General features: G+C 34.2%; 2 protein-coding genes across 2 annotated transcripts; one reads left to right on the top strand and one right to left on the bottom strand.

The window, feature by feature from the left end:
• Nucleotides 1-4,263: 4,263 nt before the first annotated feature.
• On the top strand, nt 4,264-10,497 carry LOC105174482 (transcription factor LHW). The gene is made up of 11 exons (XM_011096603.3): nt 4,264-4,456; nt 5,062-5,577; nt 5,851-6,024; nt 6,786-6,879; nt 6,974-7,015; nt 7,187-7,246; nt 7,570-8,781; nt 8,873-8,974; nt 9,566-9,712; nt 9,830-9,955; nt 10,095-10,497. The coding sequence occupies exons 2-11, from the start codon at nt 5,480-5,482 to the stop codon at nt 10,182-10,184; spliced, it is 2,145 nt and encodes a 714-aa protein (XP_011094905.1). The 5' UTR covers nt 4,264-4,456; nt 5,062-5,479; the 3' UTR covers nt 10,185-10,497.
• A 1,367-nt stretch (nt 10,498-11,864) lies between these two features.
• Nucleotides 11,865-15,320, bottom strand: LOC105174480 (tropinone reductase homolog). The gene is made up of 5 exons (XM_011096601.3): nt 15,005-15,320; nt 14,714-14,921; nt 12,587-12,803; nt 12,361-12,467; nt 11,865-12,275 (listed from the first exon to the last, which is right to left on the bottom strand). The coding sequence occupies exons 1-5, from the start codon at nt 15,094-15,096 to the stop codon at nt 12,093-12,095; spliced, it is 807 nt and encodes a 268-aa protein (XP_011094903.1). The 5' UTR covers nt 15,097-15,320; the 3' UTR covers nt 11,865-12,092.
• Nucleotides 15,321-20,333: the final 5,013 nt, after the last annotated feature.

Below are 20,333 nucleotides of genomic sequence, written 5' to 3'. Positions count from 1 at the left end.
TAATTTGAGTAAGAATTTCTGTAATTTACGAAGGTTAGGTAAGGAAGAAAGATGCCGTCATTATATTTATATCCTATTAGAAAATAAATCATAATGAAAGAGTCGAAATTTGGATTGGGCCTATCTATGTGAAGTGATATAAGTCCACTGGACAAAGTTATGGGCCAATGTAAAAAGCAAAAATGCCAGTTTGCTGGAGAAGAAGCCCAGATTGGATTTTTAAGCTCACTGAATGAAGCTGGAGATGCAAATCGCTAGTGAAAAATAAATTAAATTACTTGAGATTCGATTGCAATTAATTAATAAAAATTAATTTCGACTTAATTTGTTAGATTTATCAATCAAATTTGAACAAAATTTTTGGTTAGATGAACTTTTAAACTATGTTTGAGTATGATTCAATTAGCACAAAAATAATAAAATATATTTAAAAATATAAAAATTACTCGACTTTGAGTCGACTCCATTTAAATCATTTATCGGTGGTTTGCTGTCTCAAAATGGTGAAATTATGTTCAACTACAAAGTCTAGCACTGAATCCGCATTAAGGATAAAATTCATCTCTGAAAAACCAGAACATTAGTTATGAAGGTATTCTGATTTTCTTATATGTTGGTGAATTTATGAATTACCAAGAAACAGATTCTAACAAATCAAACTAAAAATTAAATTAAACAAAGTGATTGTCAGCAAATTGTCAGACGTGCTGCACGGAAACGGGAAGCAGCGGGAGCATGTGAGTGAAAGTCCCTTTTTATCTTTTCATTTGTTTCCAACTGTGGTGTGGTAGGTGCTGGCGAGTGGCGAGTACTGTTGGAGGAGCATTTGCAAGATTGACTTGGAGACACGCATGCTTACTGCCCTTTTACGCCCAATCGCATGACGAACCCTTTGTCTCACTTCACTTGTGCCTTGCTAGTTTAATTCCATCATTCATGTTTTCCTCATTTCTGGCAAAAATTCCCTATTTTTCCACCCTTTTACACGTACATTCATACATGGTCCCAACCAAAAGTGCACCACGTATCAGATGCCGTGTGGCTTTAACCTCGGAAGAGCATCTCAAAAGGAGTTCTATTCATTCATTTTTATTTGGTGCATTGTGTCTAAATCCTTACGCCTATGAATCTTGTGATTTGGTTCATGCCTTCTGTGTTAGGATTGATTAAGAATATGATATCATTAATGTAATACATGTATTGGTAATACGTAATAATATTTGTCATGAAAAATGCAAGGTTCATCCATCCGCCTAATTATTTTCTTTGTCCGTCGGAATAATTAATAAACGTTGAGTTTCATGATGGTTATATTCCGGGTCATGACTCGTCACGTACAACGGATTACCACTAATTTATCCTACATAAAACATGAAGCATGCCCTTTTTTTTGTCGTTTTTATTGTAATAAAATCAATCTGATAAGAAATAACACTAAAGTTGAACACAAAATATATGCTATCTTAAGAGTCGTACAATATTAGGAACGCATGATATTATTGAATTATCATCAACAAGCAAAACGATAGATAAATAGAGACGGCAACATGTAAAAGTACCCAATCAAGAAATTATATAAGAATTTAGATTAATTAATGAATAATTACAGATAATATCAATTTCAACATTCAGAACAAACTTGACTTTGTGTTGCTCTTGTGGTGTGTTTCAGTCAAAAACCCTCAATTCAAACCGACCAAGGCTGGCTAGCACAATAAATTAATGTTACACACAATTTAAAATGCATTTGGTTGTAATGAATCTGAGAGTTGGTCCACATGGAAATTATTACAGTAAATATTTGGAGTTCATAGGATTGAAGGTTTGTCTTTGGAATGGCTGATGCAATGATAATGTTGGGCCTAAAGTTGGCTTCACTCACACTCCTTGTGCATCTGCCAATCAAAGCAGACCACCCTAAAATATAGGGTCCCGACCTCCCAAACCCCTTTTTCACTAATTACCAAACACAAATACAAACAATTGGTCCACTACTATCATGCATACACCACCACACCCCCCCCATCCCTATTGATTTTTATTTTTACTTTCTCTTCTCTATTGTTTCCGACTCTACAGGTCCTTTTCTTTTTTTTCTTTCATGGGAATTGAATTTTTTATTTTAAATTATAATATATATTATTGTACACATACTGCATATTAATTGAAATAAAAAATTAATCTAATTCATTTTTTGTATAATTAGTTGGTACGCCAATCATTGAATTTGTTTTGTGTAGTTAGATTCTAAGGTGAAATTTCGTATTATTTATTTGGGTAGTATTAAGTGAATGGATGATTAATCAGTCTTAACTAGCATTAATTCACGTTTTAAGCCAATCAGACCATAAAAATTCATAAAACTAATTAGAATTCGGTTTAAGATCTAATTCAAAGAAAAAAATTCAGAAACCAAAGAAATTAATTTTATATTTTTGGGCTAAGATTGAGTGGGATTCTTGTTGGTGGTGGAGGGGAAGGATGCGGACGGGAGGTGCGTTGATGTACTTGATTGTTAGCAGCTCGGCGGACCAACACCCACTCTCAACTGCCCTCTTTGTCTTTGTCCTTGTCTTGTTCATGTTGTTGAATTTTCCCACCATCCTGTCCTCATCCGCCCGCCGCTGACCTTACGTATCTCACTCTATAAACAACAAGGTGAACCCTATTATTGGATGAACTGATATCACTTCGATAATAATAATAAATTATTAAGTGTTAAATTTTAAAATTATCACTTTCAACTATGATAATTTAATTTGGTCGCGATATAATTAATTAATAGTAAAAAAAAATTATGTATTAAGTTATCAATATAGATTATCAATGAGACAGATATTTGACAATACATTTATATGTGTTGTCATTAATTATTTATAAATAATAATAGTGGCAATCATTTACTTACATATTGTGAAATTCTGGAAATTTGAAGAAATATTTAGGTCAACTGAAGGAGCCTTCCGGCCACAACAGGAGGAATCCAGTTGCATCATCCACTTCATTTATTATTCATTATAATTACCAAAACAATAATTTTAAAATTTAAAATATATTGAATTATGTAATAAATCACATATTATAACAGAAAAATAATGAATAGTGATTATTATTGATTTGATATGTAGTTTGAAAATGGGAGGGCAATGGGTAGGAGCCACTTCACATCCCCTCAACTTATCAAACTCATCTGAAAACCTGCTTCGTCTTAATCTTCTTCTTCCTTGTTTTTTCAAAATAAAGAATCAGATATTAACCACATAAAAGAATTAAAAATTATTAGCTTATAGTCTTACACCTCAAGTAAAAAATTAATGCAATATAAGTTGACTTACTGTATTTGAATTATTAGTAATAAATGTAATATTTTGTTGAAGGTTTCGTGTAGTTGAGTTATTAGATAGTCGGCTACAATTTATTTTTATTATGCCCTCATATTAATTAAGCTAAAATTGCAGCTTGTACCTCATCCCATTTCCATCTCTTTTACTTGTTTGACATTTTATTAGGTTGTGATGCCTACTTTTTGCTTTTTTTATTAGCATGTAATTTATTATATTATTCAATATATTTAAATTTAAAAATTAAATTAATATATTATTAATTTTAAATTAATAAATGTATTTAGATTTGAAAATTAATTCATAATGTTTTATTGTGAAACGTTAATTTTATCATGTAAACAAAATTTTATAGACAGTTTGTGATGGCTACCTAAAAAACAACCCGTCACAACTATTATATAAATACATCACTATTTTGTTACAATAAAATAAATTTGTTGTAATAATTTGAAATATACTTAGCAAACTCCACCAAAATATATAGAAATCAAACTCTAGTGATGAAGTTTGTATTTTTGAATAAAGCAAAAGAAATAATAATTTAATTATGAAAGTATTTTAGTAGGATAATAAAAATGTGGGTAGTAGGCGGCGGGAGCAGCAGCGCAAGTCAGCTCTTCATCCTATTTTGTTTTGTTAAAATTAAAATAAAAAGAAAAGAAGGTAAATTCAACGGAGGAGAGGAAAGTGGGGGGCGGAATCCCACTCCTCCCGAGGAATCATTAAATCCAACTCTGAACATATTTGAAATCCGGAAAACGACAAGATAGGGGAATAAAAAGGCCTCTCCCCAATCAACAATAGCCCACTCACCTACTGGGCCACCAGCCCAATTTTTCTTTTTCTTTTTTAAAATATATTATTATTATTATTATTGTAAATTCTAAATTATAAATAAACAGTCGCTCGCTCGCTCGCTCTTAAAAAGTCTTCCCACCAAAAAGCAAAAGGCATCGTCGCCTCGTTCCTTTAGATTTTCGTATCATTCCAAAATCCAGACCCATTTTGCAGTTGCATCGACCTGAAATCTCTGCTCTTCTGTGAACTATCAGAAATGGAGGCTCATGAGTTTGAACTCTATCACGACTCTGTCATTTGAACTGCAACTCACTGTAAGTTCCGCTCTTGTTAGTGTTTAAGTTGAGTTTTGCTTTTTCAGTTTTGTATGATGTTGATGAATTAGGAGCGACAGAATAGAATCACCAAGTGTTAGCACATTTGCTGATGAAATTAACGGGTGAATTATTGTTTTTACCTTAATTGTGGTTTTGGACCAGGTCTTGTTTATGAAGATTTTTTAATAGCTTCACAATTCAACATGGGGGTGTAATTTTTTGTAGAGTGGTGCGTGAAGTGTCTTGTTGGGTTCTGATTTATTTATGCTGACCGTTTTAATTAGCGAACTTGGTTGATATGCTATGGAAATTTGATCCAACTTTTATTCAGGAATAAAGTCTCTAGTTTCAAGACAGAAATTTTATTGGAGAACAAAAGCAGCTATGGTATAGAAAAGGAAACAAAAACCTATGGTTAATAATATGAGTAGAAACATATAGAGACTAACATTGTTTTGCTCTTTTGGTTTAGTTAGGACTATTTGTAATTTTCTTTCTGATAACTTATCTTTCTTTATATTTCTGAGCTATTTCTTCTGTGAATTTTGCAGTTCTGAAGTTTTGTAACAGTTACAGCTTTGTGCTTCTTATATTTCTTGCAGAAAGCTGCATTGGAGCTCCTTACATTTCTCACTCAAAAGCAGTACTTAGTAGTTTTCTGTGATTCAATTTGGAGCATCCCTCCTGCTTTTATTGGCTATCACTCAGTTTTCTCGTAAATCATTGAATTACAAGATTATGGAGATTACTGGCAAGAAAGTCTCTGTTCTGTCTTCCAACTAATTTTCTCCTTTAATATTCTTTACAACGGTGACATCAAAATCAGTTATAGTCAAGGGAAGATATAAAATGTTGGACTTACTGAAACCAATGGAGCCACCAATGAAACGAAGAGCTGGTCTACGGATTGTACAGGCAGGACGAGGATCATATCGGGGGAGTTAGTAATTCTTTTGGTTTAGCTGGTTGGCCTTTTTAACTTGTACTGGGTATTTATTTCTTTTCATAACATATTAATCCATGGGGATGAGTTTCTTGGGATCATTTCTCCAAAGTCTTTGCAGTAATTCTCCTTGGAATTATGCTGTGTTTTGGAAGCTTAAGCATCAACATGAAATGTAAGTCAAATCTCTACCTGCATTTTCTATATCAATCTACTCTCTTTGTTTTAAATTAAGCGTTTGTTGGGCAAAGTCGGTTCTATTCCACAGCGGGTTCTTGTCTCAATTTTTATGTTTAATTGTCTATTATAGGAAAAAGAAAAAGAAAGTCTTGCATATGCTTTATTATGTCTGTTTCTGTTCGAGACAGAGTTATGCTTTTTTTTTTATTCTTTTGTGGTAATTCAAAAGTTTAAATTATCTAAAATGTCAAATGACCTTCCATTTCAGGGTTTTGGAATGGGAAGATGGTTTCTTTGACAATCTGGGGCTGAGAGATCCCATGGTGGGTCCAGATGCTCTCTATTTTGAAAAGTCATATAAGATATTGTCCGCTCCCGGTGAATATTCAGTTGGACTTGCAGTAGCAGAAATGTCAAGTGCTTTTCATGTAATGGGAAAAGGGTAAACTTCATCCCTCTTTTCAACGGAATGCATTTTATTATTTGAGGAGGGGGAAAGGGAGATCCTTTATGTTACCCAATTCATTTTATTTACTTATTGTATTGTCTAATACCTTTTTGTTTAACTAGGCTTGGATGGGTTTGTCCATTATCATTTGTTTGTCTTTTGATGGCGCTTGAAACTTTTCTTTCTTCATCACAACCCAGATGTGAGAGTTTTCAGTATGTTGTCACAAGCCATTTGATCACTCAGCATTGTGAACTAAGTTGTAAACTTGGTTAGAGAGGAATAGAGGATAATATATTTTAGAAGAGAAATGGAAAACCTTGAAGAAACCATTATTTTCAGATAGTTGGGATCCTTTTCACTTGATTTGTATGGTGCAGCAGGAAATGGGCTTTGACATCTAGTGATTAGGACCTTGAGTGTCCTGTAAAATAAGTTACATTTTTTGGGATGAATTACTGAAATCAAATTGTTAGTGGGCCAAACAAATGGTTGTCAGATTATACAGCATACTTGGTTTTTGAACCCCATTGTTGTCCCTTACTGACACTCCCTTTGATTCTAAGTATGTTGCTGAATGACCTTTGTTCAGCGATGAGAAGGGGATATATATACATGGTAGCTTGCTCAGAGCTCATGTGTCGAGTGAAAATGGTTAACATTGAACCAAGATTTAGTTAGTTGAATAGACCATAAACTAAATAGAGAAGGCCCATCCTATGTTATGAACTATCTTCTTGTTGTGCAATAAACAGGGTTGTTGGAGAAGCTGCTTTTACAGGAAACACTCGCTGGATTTATGCAGACAACATAGCACCTGATGTGTTCAATTCCGTTTTAGCCCCTGAGGTCTGTATCTGGATCAAAATTTGCAATCTGGCTATGCTTCTAGTTTGTTGTTTAAGTATGAAAACAGGCTCTTATCAGTTTCTTCTTTTAACAGTATCCAGATGAATGGCTGCTTCAATTTGCTGCTGGCATAAAAGTAAGCAAATAGAAAATTAGATGATGGCCTTTTCTTATATTCTCTGCTGTGCTTCTGATATCACATTTTATTTTTTACAGCTTTGAGTTATTTATGCATGGTTTAAGTCTTTGCTGAGTTAAATAAACACTTAAAATTAACACATGATGAATTTTATTGCGATGCGTGCAGACAATATTGCTTTTGCCTGTAATTCCGCACGGGGTTCTACAGCTTGGATCTATAGAAATGGTTCGTATTCTGTTTTCGTAACATTGATATTTCACAACTCCCCCCCCCCCCTCTAAATTTCTAAATTTTTTTGGTTTTATAGTCTATTTCTTTAGTCCTATTACATTTTTCATGACCCACAAATAGTTTATGGTGTATAACTGGATCATGGACTAATTAATAAATGTCATCTATCTTCTCGTTTCTGAAGTCAAATTAGTGTCTCCCGGTGCTGGAATCCTGTCTGACTGTCCCTTTGTTGTCTCTGTCCTCTTTGTGTGTGGGCACGTTGAGTTCAGTAGTGCTTGCCTTGTTAAAATTCAATTTGATAATGAATGAATCAGGTAGCTGAAGATCCAGCTTTAGTTGCTCACGTCAAAGTTAAGTTTGAGACCCATGGGAAACCTGATGGATGTGACTGGAGATATTCATTTCAGCAGTTTCCCCCTATGTCTCCTTTCATGGAAATTTTAGATGAACCATCAACCATTACCGTGGAGAAAGCATTGAAGGGTAATAGTGCCATTCATGCTGTCAGGGCAGAAGATTGCGACATGTTTGATCATCAGATGACACTAGTTCCCATGGTCCAAGATTTTTGCAACACATCTGTGCAGGAGGAGGCAGACACTCTTGAAAATGTGATTGAAAGTGAATTTAGGCACCAATCTTTGGGTATGATTCATGTAGCTGAACCATGTGAGCTGCGATGTGAAGATAACAAATCCTTCATAACTGAAAATGAGATTTTAAAATGTTTTCATCATGAAGAAATATTAAGGGCTGGCCCTTATTGTGACGACTTTGAAAGGAAAATGTACGGGAATTTCATGAATGAATTGATGGATTTTAACTTTGAGGAAGGTGCAACTGATCCAACTCTTGTAGGCATTGACTTCAATGGCACCATTTGTGAGAATGGAAGTGACTATTTCAGCTTTCCTGTGGACTGTGAACTGTACAAAGCACTTGGAATGGCTGTAGAGGATGACATTTACCAACATACCTATGGCACATCCATAGGTCATGATGTAGCTTGCCGCTCAGTTGGTGATAGAGAGCCCTCCTATGGTATGTCAGGAGTGGAGTCTGTTGGAATTCTTATGAAAGAAGTGGATGTGGAACACCTCTTAGAAGCTGTTGTTGCTAATGCATCCAGCAGTCTTGATGATGATTCATCTAACAAATCTGATGTTACTTCGGTGGGTATGTCCTTGAGAAAAGATTTGGCGTCCTCAAGAAAACATGATCAAACCAAACACTGTGTGCCAGCGGAAGAAGATAAAATTCAGTGGGACTTCTTGACATCCAAATTTATCACTGAGGGAATAGATACTGCAGCATCCTCAGTTGAAAGCAAGATTTGTGCATTATCTGATAAGAAGCAACATAGAAAAGGATATGGTTCCCTGAACTCCGGGAGATTGTCAAGACTATCAACTACCAACAAGAGAAAGGCCCACACAGGGGATAATCAAAGGTCTAGACCACGGGATAGACAGTTGATTCAAGACCGGATCAAGGAGCTACGGGAGCTTGTCCCAAGCACTGAAAAGGTGGGTGCTATTTGCATTTGAGTATTCCCTTATTATTCCTTTCTTCCATCTTTTCAAGTGCTTATTGTTGTGTTTTCTACTTTGCGTGCAGTGTAGCATTGATGGACTCCTTGATAAGACCATAAAGCACATGCTCTTTTTAAGAAATGTTACCAATCAGGCCAATAAATTGAGACACCAAGTTCTTGAAGAGGTAAGTTTATTCCAGAACCCTGTACCTGCATGCCAAGATAGCATCTGTTTATGCATTCAATTTTCTTGAGAGTATTTTGTGTTAAATGATCATGTTTCTTTGGCAAAATGAATATGCTGTTCTCCACCGTGTTTGAGCACTGTTGGGGTGGGGAATCAACAAAAAGAAACCTCCAGAAAATTGTTAATACCAAGTCTAAAAGTGGTGTTTTATTATATTTATAAAAGAAAGATTGTTTCTGGGATCCATACTAGTCAGGGCATTTTGTTCAGTTTTGTAGAGGCGAAATCCGAGCAGAGATGCATGGAAATACTATGGCAATTGCTAATATTCTCAATAATTGCTTATCCAATTGCAGCTTAGACAGGCCACTAAGATAAGATTTTACGCACACTGTACTTACAATGCTGTCAATGGAAAAGACAGAGTTTATATGGAGAAAAGAAAAAGAAAGCACATGGACATAAAAAGGCTGGAAAATTGAAAACCCTCTTTTACCATCATCTAGAATTTTGTTACCCGACTCATTGTTTTGCACGCGATTGACAAATAAGAACTAATGGAGAGATGAAATTCTGAACTTCTTCTCAGGAAGCTGATGAAAAGGCGACGAGAACAGCTGAAGTCAACTACGGCCATCAGAACGGGAAAAGCTGGGCTATAGAATTGGGAACTGACCAACAGTTTTGCCCCATAGTTGTGAAAGATCTCGAACACTCTGGACACATGCTCATAGAGGTATTTTTGTCTTTCAGAAGGCAGAAAAGCAAGTTCATTTCATCATTCTATCAATTGATGTTTATGAACTAGACTAGTGAGATTCAATTGCTTCTTGATGACTTGTATTTTAACCAGATGCTGTGTCCTGACCATGGTCGCTTTCTGGAAATTGCTGATGCGATTCATCGTCTGCAATTAACTATCCTCCAAGGTGTGATGGAAAGAAGCTCTGATAATTCATGGGCCCGCTTCATTGTTGAGGTATTGCTTTCTTACAAAACATAAGTTGCACATGATTAGAAAATAATATGATTGAAGGCAAAATAACTAGAAACCTTCATTATATTGCATAAATAATGCTACATTTCTTATCTTATATTCCCAATGTCCTTCCATGCAGACGTCAGGAAGCTTCCATCGCCTGGATATATTTTGGCCACTGATGCAACTGTTGCAACAAAGTCGGCTGCCTGTCTCAATCAAGACTTAAGCCTTTCAGTTCTGATTGTAGGATTCTGCTGTATAGTCATATGCAGTGTTGGTATGATATTGGGATCAATATTGTTAGTTTGAGCTGTAACATAATCATTTAGAATGTGTTGGAAACAAGAAACCCAGCTGATATTACCATGGGAAGACAAATGTCTGTACGCTAGACGAGCAATGTTGCATTCTGGAAAAACCTCTTTCATGTGAGCCAATTCTTTTACAAGGTGGTTGTGTACAGAGAGGTCAGTGTCGTCGTATTTGACGACAGGCGACTTTTTCAAAGATTTAATGGATTTGAGTAATCCATTTAGATACTACTAGCTACACAATGAGAACATCTCCTTAATTATCCACTTAGCCATAACTTCACGCCCAGAGTAGTCTAACAAGAAGGATGCTCTGATCGCTATATATCTCAAAACTTTTATAATTCCATTATCAAATATAAACTACTGTTGAGTCATGTTTGCATACAAAGACAAATCCAAATGGTATAAAACTTTGAAGAAAGGGAAAGTTGGAGCTACAGAAATCCAAGGCACGTGTTGTAATGTTAATAAAACTGAGGTTCTCTTCTCCACTGACAGTTTATCCAAGAACGAAGAAAGTTCAACTCAATTCAAATACATAAGCAGGTACAGCAAATCGGCATGCAAAAAGCTAAATTCAATTTGATAATCCTATCGACTATCATATATTATACGTTATATGGGTTACAGTTCAGACAAACCCAGCATTGTAAACTACAAAAGCTAGCAAGAAATCTTTGATACTACACACTTGTCTTCACTTTTTTTAATCTACACATCCGCAAACACCAATACTCTGCCAGCTTATTTATTAATCGTTTCCTAATGCGTTTTCCTGCAGAAAAATTGCTGGTGTCCGGAACTCGGCATCATTAATCTATCGAAAAAGTATGTGTTGTCTCTCCGTAATCAGACATCCATCACTTTTTTTCTTTTTTAATTAATAGTAAAGCCCATCATTCTCAATTTTGCGAATTCTTTATTTTCCCGTCGGGCTAATTGATCTTGTGCAGTATCATTTGGATTTTAATGGTGAAAAAAATTTCAAAATCATAAAAAAAACGAGTGTTTTTTATTTTTTTTAAAAAATGTCATAAGGTCTTATTTATTAGTAGCTAGTATAATACCTCGCACAAGCATCTTGTTAAAATTTCTCATAATATTGTTATATCTCATAAAGCGAATGGAACTTAGTAATTTAATTATTGCAGTTAATGAAATTAATTATTAATCTTTTAATATATAAAATAACTTACAAAGATTTATTTCATTAAAAAAATAATAAAATTCTGATCTCTCTCTCTCTCTCTATATATATATATAACATTGATTATTGTTCCATTGTCAATGTAAAATTATGTCGGACATGCTTCATGTTTGCAGATTCCCAGAATTTGGGTGAGCAAGGTGGGTTTGGAGTGGAACAAGGCACTCACTCCTTTTGTAATTTCTTATTATTGTCCGTGCATGTCAGTCCTATTTCTCGGTTCAGGATTACTTTATATATATATATATCTATCAAGAACGTTTTCTAATAATTGGTAATGGTGTTTCTTTCTTTCTTCCTCATCAACATCCAAATAGTGTTTAATCAGTTCATGACTATTTTCAGGCAAAATTTTGCTATTCCCTTATCAGTACCACAACCAAGATCCAGGAAATTGATATTCACTTGTTCTCAGTCGGAAGTTGTTGTTTAATTAATTACATCATACGGCATGCAAATGGTAAGAAGCTGATGCCACAAATTAAAACACTATAACAGTCTTTTAAAAATTTACATATCTTGGCATAAAAAATCATGTAACATGCATTATTTTCACAAACTGAAAATCCAGGATTGATATAATCAAGTAATTAAATCCAGCAAAGTCTGCCAGCTAGAAGCTGCCTGCCGTAAATCCTCCATCGACATAAATAACCTGTCCGGTGATGTAGGAAGCAGCCGGAAGGCAAAGGAATGTAACCAGCGAAGAAACTTCCTCAGGCTCTGCTATTCGTCCAATAGGAGTCCGACCCATTAACGGGATAAACATTTCCAGAATTGATGGATCTATGTCCTCCTGATGAGGATGATCAAAATAAAAATAAAAATAAAAAATAAATCTAATTAAATATATATAATTGAGATGATGTGAGGAATCATACAGGTTTGAGGATGGAGGTTCTAACTCCAAATGGTGCTACAGTATTGGTGCGAATGTTGTCCTTAGCCCATTCGCATGCTAAATTTTTTGTGAGTTGATTTATGGCACCTGAGAGATAACAAATATTAATCACAATTAACCCACAGATGCATACATACATAAATTAATTAATGATGCAAATTAAAATATTGAATAATAATTAAATTAATGGGCGTAGGTAGAGCGACCTTTAGATGCAGCATAAGCAGAAATAGCAGGGAGTGCAACTCCACCAGCAACAGAAGAAATGAAGACGATATTTCCCAATCCAGATGCTTTAAGAAGAGGGTAAGCCAGTTGGCAGATATGATATGGGGACTCCAAGTTCGTCTCCATTATACGCCTGTAATCTTCAGCCGTATGATCACTAGCTCGTTTCAGCAGACTCATTGCAGCATTATTCACCTATATATATATATATTAATCAATTCAGCTAGTAGTTATTCCGGCACCTACCTACCTATTATTCATTCTAATTAAGTTTTAACAAACACTTGATAACTATTTCTTATAAATTACTAAACAACAACTTATATACACGTACGGTGTGCTTATTCCAAAACAGCCTGTTCCTCTGTATACTCAGCTCATCAAAACAGTGACTCTTATAATTAATTTATGATTATGCTTTAATAAGCCAAGTGTATGATTAATTAAAACTAGCAAGATTTTCAAGTGATTCGGACGCGTAATAAGCAGCTTAAAATATAACAAATGACGGTCCACGACTGTGTAAGCTAGCGTCTATCTTTATTCACTCTCACACACACTTATATAAACAAATACGTACACATATATGTTGGATCTTATTTTAAAAATAAGCTTTTAAAGTATTTGAATAAATAAGATGTGAAAACATCTTATAAGATGTTACGTTATTTGGCATAATAAGGTCTTTTATTGGTAAAATGATTAAAATGTGAATGCTACTATTAAAATCTAATAAGTTATTATTTCTTGGCTTATTTTGCTTCAAAAGAATTTTAAAACGCTTTTATAAATACTACTCGTTAGTTTAACTCAAAATAATTTTAATAGATAATCTTTTTACAATAAAAAAATATCGAATTATTACCTATATTTTTGAATAAAAATAATATATATGTACATGCATGCTGGTGGAATATTAATTTAGACATATAGTTTATATTTTCTTTGTTATGTAATAATTATTTATAGTCGTATAATTTATAATATCTTAAATTTTATATTTTTCAGTAAATATAATATCAATACCAGTCTTATTTTTATTTAACTATAATAATTTATTTATTAAATAATTGAGTATTTTTTTCTTTTTTGAATGTTAGTAAAATTAAATAATAAAAAAGTTTTTTTAAATTCTAGAGAGAGAAAAAGTGTGTTTTTGTGTGTGTGTGTGTGAGTGAGAGAGAAAGAGTGAGTGAGGAGAGTGTATATACAGAGATACTTTTGTCTTATAATATATTAATTTTATATAACTTATAAGATCTTTTTAGGAAAATTAACTTTCTTTTAAAAAGCTTATAAGATCCAAAACATTTTATTTTGAGATCTTATAAGATTTTTTTTTAAAAAAATTAGCCAAACACTTTATTGGATCTTATAAACTCTCAAATATCTTATAAAATATTTTAAAGAGCTTATAAGCTCAGGCAGACATCCTCTAATTCAAGAATACAAGGGGATTGCGAAGGAAATGAAGAAGAGATGAGGTTGGGTGAGTGTAGTATTTATATATTGTTGGTAGACAACAACTGATGAAGTCACCTGTTTTTGAGTTTACCAATTTAAGAGAGTAATCGGTAATAAGAAACTGAGGGTGAAGTCACCTACAAAATAATTTATTCATGTAATGAGATTTCTTGGGCCGGCGAATTGAACTTTCTTACATCGCTAACTCTATATACATTGTCAGTAGTCTCATTCAGTTCCTATACGATAATTATTTTACATGTTATGTTTGTCAACAAAAGACATCTATCTACCTTAAGTGTTGATGTCCCCATCCCCAACTAAACCATACAGCTAGATGGAAATTAATGATATATTCCCTAAATTCAACTCTAATTTAATTTGGCTTCATCTTACCACTTTATTTCAACAATACACGCACCTAATGTTAATGTTTGAACACAGAAAAAAACCAAAGAAAAAATTCGTATGAACTAATCAACGAAAAACCTGACTGCAAAAATGCATTATTTTCCGGAATTCAGAAGAAACTTGTCGTGGTGAAGAATTCGGGAAAAATGTGATTAGAAATGGAAAAGAAACACAGCCACAGTCGGCTGGCAATTAATTATAGTTGTAGAAATGTGAATGAAACTACTTACAAGAATATTGAGCTTGCCATCGAAGGCTGCGGAGACACTTTGGATGAGCTCCTCTCGTTGCGGGCTGGAGGACAAGTCGCATGCAGAACCCTTCACTTTGAACCCTTTGCCTTCCCATTCTTTAAGCCTTTCACTAAGTTCAGCCTGGTTTCTCGAACAAGTATATACCGTAGCACCGAATCCAGCAAGCTCTTCAACTATCGCGTATCTGAAATCACACACACACACACACACAAAATCAGTGCAGCGATTATATACAAATCTGCAGTAACTTATGAAGGATATAATTACCCAATTCCTTTGGTGCCGCCGGTGACCAGCGCCGTCATTCCTTGGAGAGTCCATCTTTGCTCCCTGCTGCGACTTTGCTCTTCCTTTGCCATAATTAATTCTTCAGATTCTTGATACCTATTTGTTTTCCTGATCGGGGCCAGAAAAAACACTCAGCTGTTGCCTTTAGGCCTCCGGTATTTATAGCCACCTAATTATTTACTTTGATATACAAAGTTAGGAAACAAATGGTTTTGGTTTGTTGCTTTCATATACATATGGCCATGAGCTCAAAGTTAAGAATCCTTGGGTACGTACTTGAAAGGCCGGCGCCAAGTGAAGTGAGAATAATAGGCAATATTTTTGTACGTATGTATATGTAATTATAAAAAAAATTTGTTTGGATCAGATTTGGTCCAATCAAATTAATTACAAAGCAAGTATGATATATATTTGCTATATAATTGATTAATTAAATTGTACATTTGTCGTACTGCAAGTATATGCCACATAATAAATTCAAATTTGATCGAATCGTGTCCAAATTAAAATTTCTCGTGTTTGAATTAATTTATGGATGCATCCTATACTTAACTATTAAACGAATTAAAAAAGAAATGCCAATCGAAATGATTGTGGTTGTTAATTTAAAATTTATGTTGGACATATATAAATATTTGGAATCTAATTCTAAGGTAAGGGCCAATGGTGGGATTATCTTATGTTATAAGTCTATAGTGCTCAAGTCATTCTGCACTTAAGATTTAAATATAGTAATTATGACATTCTAGAACAGTTCATCAAATGAAAGTCAGAAATGTAGATGAAACCAACACGAGCTTTCTTGTTAAACTTATCTAATTCTTATGCAATGAGTGGATACAAACAAGGTATAATTTTAAGCAACGACCACTTAATTAGTACTGTTAATGCTCCAGAGATTTTGTTTTTTTGGTGGCTTCTTTCTTGCTCTTCGGCTTTTCTATATATATTTTCTCTTTTATTTGAATCTTTCCCTCTCCATCTGTTATAAAATATTTCGGTGATTTCGAACTTTTTTTCCAGAAGAAAGCTAAGACGAATATATATCAGTGCAGCTAACTAAGCTAAAAATGTCATACAATTGCAAGAGCAGTTGGACGGACTAAATACAATTCTGGAATAAGCCGGAAAATATAATTAAGTGCAAACACCACCCAAACTAAGTGGATGCAGCACGTGGCAAATAAGGGCTTGGGCGTCCGCCTCTCCACCACCGTATAGACACTCATTATGATTAGTCCAAAGCAACCAACACAGTAAGGAATGCCACGAACTCCCCTCAATCAAGTATCCCGTGACGCCCTCCTAAACCAGTCTTTCACACATGATATGTGATATGGACCCATACCAGACGTGCGAAGGGACAGTTGGCTAGAACGTGCTACAGGCCTTCCTCAACGCCTCCACACATGGCACACACTCCATCCACCTTGATTCTTCGGCAGCGTAGGCCTTTTTGAGTGCGCAGCACTGCATGAGAGCACCTCCAAGCGAACTAGCGCACCTTTGGAATCGCCTTGGCCCGCTAGATAGAGTTCCGGTCCTATCGCTCCATGGAAGCATCACGATCTCTAGGGCTTGAGGAGTTCGACTGCTGCAAGGCCAGGCCATATGAACAATCAAAATCATAGGGTATTTAGAGAATTACTTGCAATATATCCATCAATACAATTTTAAAAGAGAACCGATACCTATGATAATTTAATTGAAAATTGTCCATTTGTACTAATTGAACCGATGTATATTAACATTTGATCAATCCTCTTCAATGTATATACAATATGAAGAGATGGAAATTAAAATTTATATCTCGATTTGGTGCATATAGTAATTTTCCGTTAAACTAATTAAACATATGAAATTGTAACTAAGTATCAATCAATTATCAATTAAACAGACAAAATATGGTCCACGAATTTCCAATTTAGTATTAGTTAAGCCTTTCACCACAAATTTGGGTGGAAAAAGATGGCTACCTAAAGTACGTACGTATATATAGCCACCAACTCATTCATAATTAATACCCTATGCATGCGATGAGGGCGCTTAATAGACAAAGACTCTCCAATTACCACTTTAATATTAACATGTCAAGCTTTTGGGGTGAGAAAAAGGTTAAGGGCAGACGGACGGAAAGGAACATACTGCGCGCAGGCAGTTGTACGTATTTCCATGATAAAGGGTGGCAGACAGTGTTTTCTCGTTCACTGCGCCGGCCTTGCTCTTTCTTTTGTGCTACTAATTAAGGATATTGGGCTTTGCACAGGCCTGTTTAGGAACAATGTGTGTTGGGCTTCTGTTTAAATTAGACTCGAATTTAGTTTAGTATTTCCTCAACCCTAATTCTCTTTGGACATCAACATATTTTTGGGTTTGATTAATTGGATTTTGAACTAATACCAATTAACATTTGACTACCCATCCCTTCTTTTTTCTTTTGATGAAAAGCGATTTCATACTATTTTAATCCAGATCAAATGTAGCAATTTCGCTTGAGGTCTTGTGACACGAGCTTCTTGTGCTTACCTTGATAAGTAATATGAATTTTGAGAAAAAGAGAAGCTTGTTAGGCTAATTGACTCTTTGATGCTTAAGTCATTTTTGAGTCGAAATGATAGAAAGCAATCAAGATATTAAATGAAGTAGAAAGTGATAAAATGTGTATGTGTCCATCGTGGCTTGATCTACGTGACACTGTCTATTCAGAACATGAATTGTCAAGAAATCTACAGGTATTCTTTCTTTCGTCAAGAAAAGTAATGTTAATTCAATCGATTAATTATTGCTGAAAGATCAAAATTTAATGAATCAACCAACCAAACAGCAGCAGCCACCTGGTGGGCCAAACACACAGCGACAGGAAATGAAACAAATAATTCACCACTAAAGCACAGAAGCTCATCAGGCACGCAAACACACATTTGCACGCACTGCATGGTAATTTTCAACAGCAAACTTGCATCCCTCCACTTGAGAACTCTGTTAAACTTAATTGCGCTTATCTTTGAAGTGTGCTGATGAAAATACAAGTGAAAACTCTAATTACTCAATCAACATATATATATAATACTGATTAGTTTAAGTGTACGATAATTATCTGGTTCACCTAAATTTTGTCGTACCATATTACTAAAATCTATATGCAATATTATTATGATTATTCTATGCTCACAAATTACCGACACATATTTTCAAAATCTCCTAAAATCTTTGGACGTTGACGATATGGTTAGTGCACAATTAATATTAAATTAATTTTATAAGCTGGTCTAAGTAGTTACTTTCCTCTTCCCATCCTTTCAAAATAATTAATTATAATTTTTATGAGGAATTATTAGGTAAGAGTCGAAAAGAAAGACTTATATATTTTATTGAGACTTGGAGGAGTGTACTGTATGCAGACAATTGTTTAAGGATACTAAACTTTCAAATGTCCAATTTGCATCTAAATCAAACCATTAATGTCAGGGATTTCTTAAATTTGATTTTCTAGTTACATAATTAATTAGTGAATAATCTAAAAACCATCTGTTTCACATAATTTTTGGCATCTGTCATTTTGTGTGTGTCTCTTTAATTAGTTAAAGGAGAAAATAAAAGAAAGATGAAGATGGGGAGGGGCCATCCCTGTTTAAATCTGACCTGTTGAGAATGAAGACATGCGTGTTAAGTAGAATGTCTTAATAGAGACAATTTGTGCATATTATTATTATTAATATTGTATGTAGTTGATGAGGAGGACAAACATTACCCCCTTATATTTAAGCTTTTTGTGTGTAGGTGCAGAAAGTTGGGCGTCTCTTATGTGTCTTATCGTTTGGATTTGCGTGTGCTTGCGACTAATCTTGACTCCTTTTGTAAATTGCCTCTAACACTAATATATATATATATATAATTAATTTCATGACAACCACACTACACATTCCAGAATTGAGACTCTCTTCGACCTAACTTGGACTCCAACCTTATATAAATTGGACTGTTTCACGAAAAGATTAATAAAGAAATATTCAGACATGGAACCAACTTGTATATATAGCTAGGATAACTTAGATTCGCGTTGCGCCCAAGTAAAGGCCTCAACATTTTGAGCCACGAATATTAAGTTACGTTTGGATCGATAAATTTGAAAAAATGAATTTCTTCGAATTAGAAGAATTTGAAAATTTTGAAGTTTTTTGGACATGTTAGACTATATTTCTAGCTAGGAAAGCATTCCTCCTCGGTCAACAACTGCATGCACAAGCACCCGGCAACGTTCAATCTAATGCTGCCATTCATATATAGCTTATAAACTGTCTTGTTTTAACTGCTGTTTATTTACCCTTCACACTAATGAATCTTCAGTGTGATTGCTAGCAATCATTTGATTGAAATTGCATTTTTTATTTATTTACAAAAGCGAAATAATTATATATATCAAATATTTTAAAAATTGAGTAATACCTCGATTCGATCAATACAAGATTCATGAAGTTGCATTTATTTACTTAATTAGACATGCCCATATATATATATTATATGCAGCAACCACAAGTCTTGAAAAATAAAATATTTGCTTTATCTTGAAATTAAATAAGATTCCAGCAATCATTCTATCTAGGATTTGAAAATTGGACGTTGAGGAGATTGTTACATGCTCTTCAATTTGGTTCTTTTAAGATAATTTTCTATAAGTGTCAATGTTCTGACATATTCTGTCCGTCTCTTTACAAAAAAAAAAAATTAAAAAAAGAAATCGTCTGTCTCGAAATTTTTATTCTTTTTGCAATGGGATAAAGTCACGATATTTAATACATTTTACATTAGTAGTATTAGTTTTTGTGACAGTTTTATAGTCATGAAACTCGGCTAGCTAGATGTTGTCCCTAATAAATCACATTGTCTCATAAAACACACAAATGTCATCAGACTACAAAATTTATATGAAGTATGGAAAATTAAAAGAAAAATTGCAGATTGGATTTAGTTTATAATAAGTTGCCGTCTGCGTAGTTCATCTAATATATGATTGCATTATTATGCTAATTAATTAACAATGTTTATAGTACTTAATTTGCTAAGTTAAAAGTGGAATTAAGTCTCCCACGCTTATAATTCATTTTAAAAATATTTGTTTGACCGGTGGACAAAGAACAAGTTGTTATAAGCGTCTCATGACCCTCAGCTCATCATTTCTGAATTAATTGTAGGCAAATAGCTAGGGACGGAATTTTACAAGCATTCTTCCGTTAATTAAGGGCCAACACACGCCAATAATTAAAGATGGTAATTTCAGATTATTTTACTTAAACTTGCTGCAGAAAAC

The sequence above is a fragment of the Sesamum indicum genome, linkage group LG11 (genome assembly GCF_026168435.1).
Source record: "Sesamum indicum cultivar Baizhima isolate 11 linkage group LG11, ASM2616843v1, whole genome shotgun sequence".
NCBI classification, from domain to species: Eukaryota; Viridiplantae; Streptophyta; class Magnoliopsida; order Lamiales; family Pedaliaceae; genus Sesamum; species Sesamum indicum.
The sequence above is the reverse complement of the archived record's forward strand: the minus strand, read 5'-3'. Positions and strand labels throughout refer to the sequence as shown.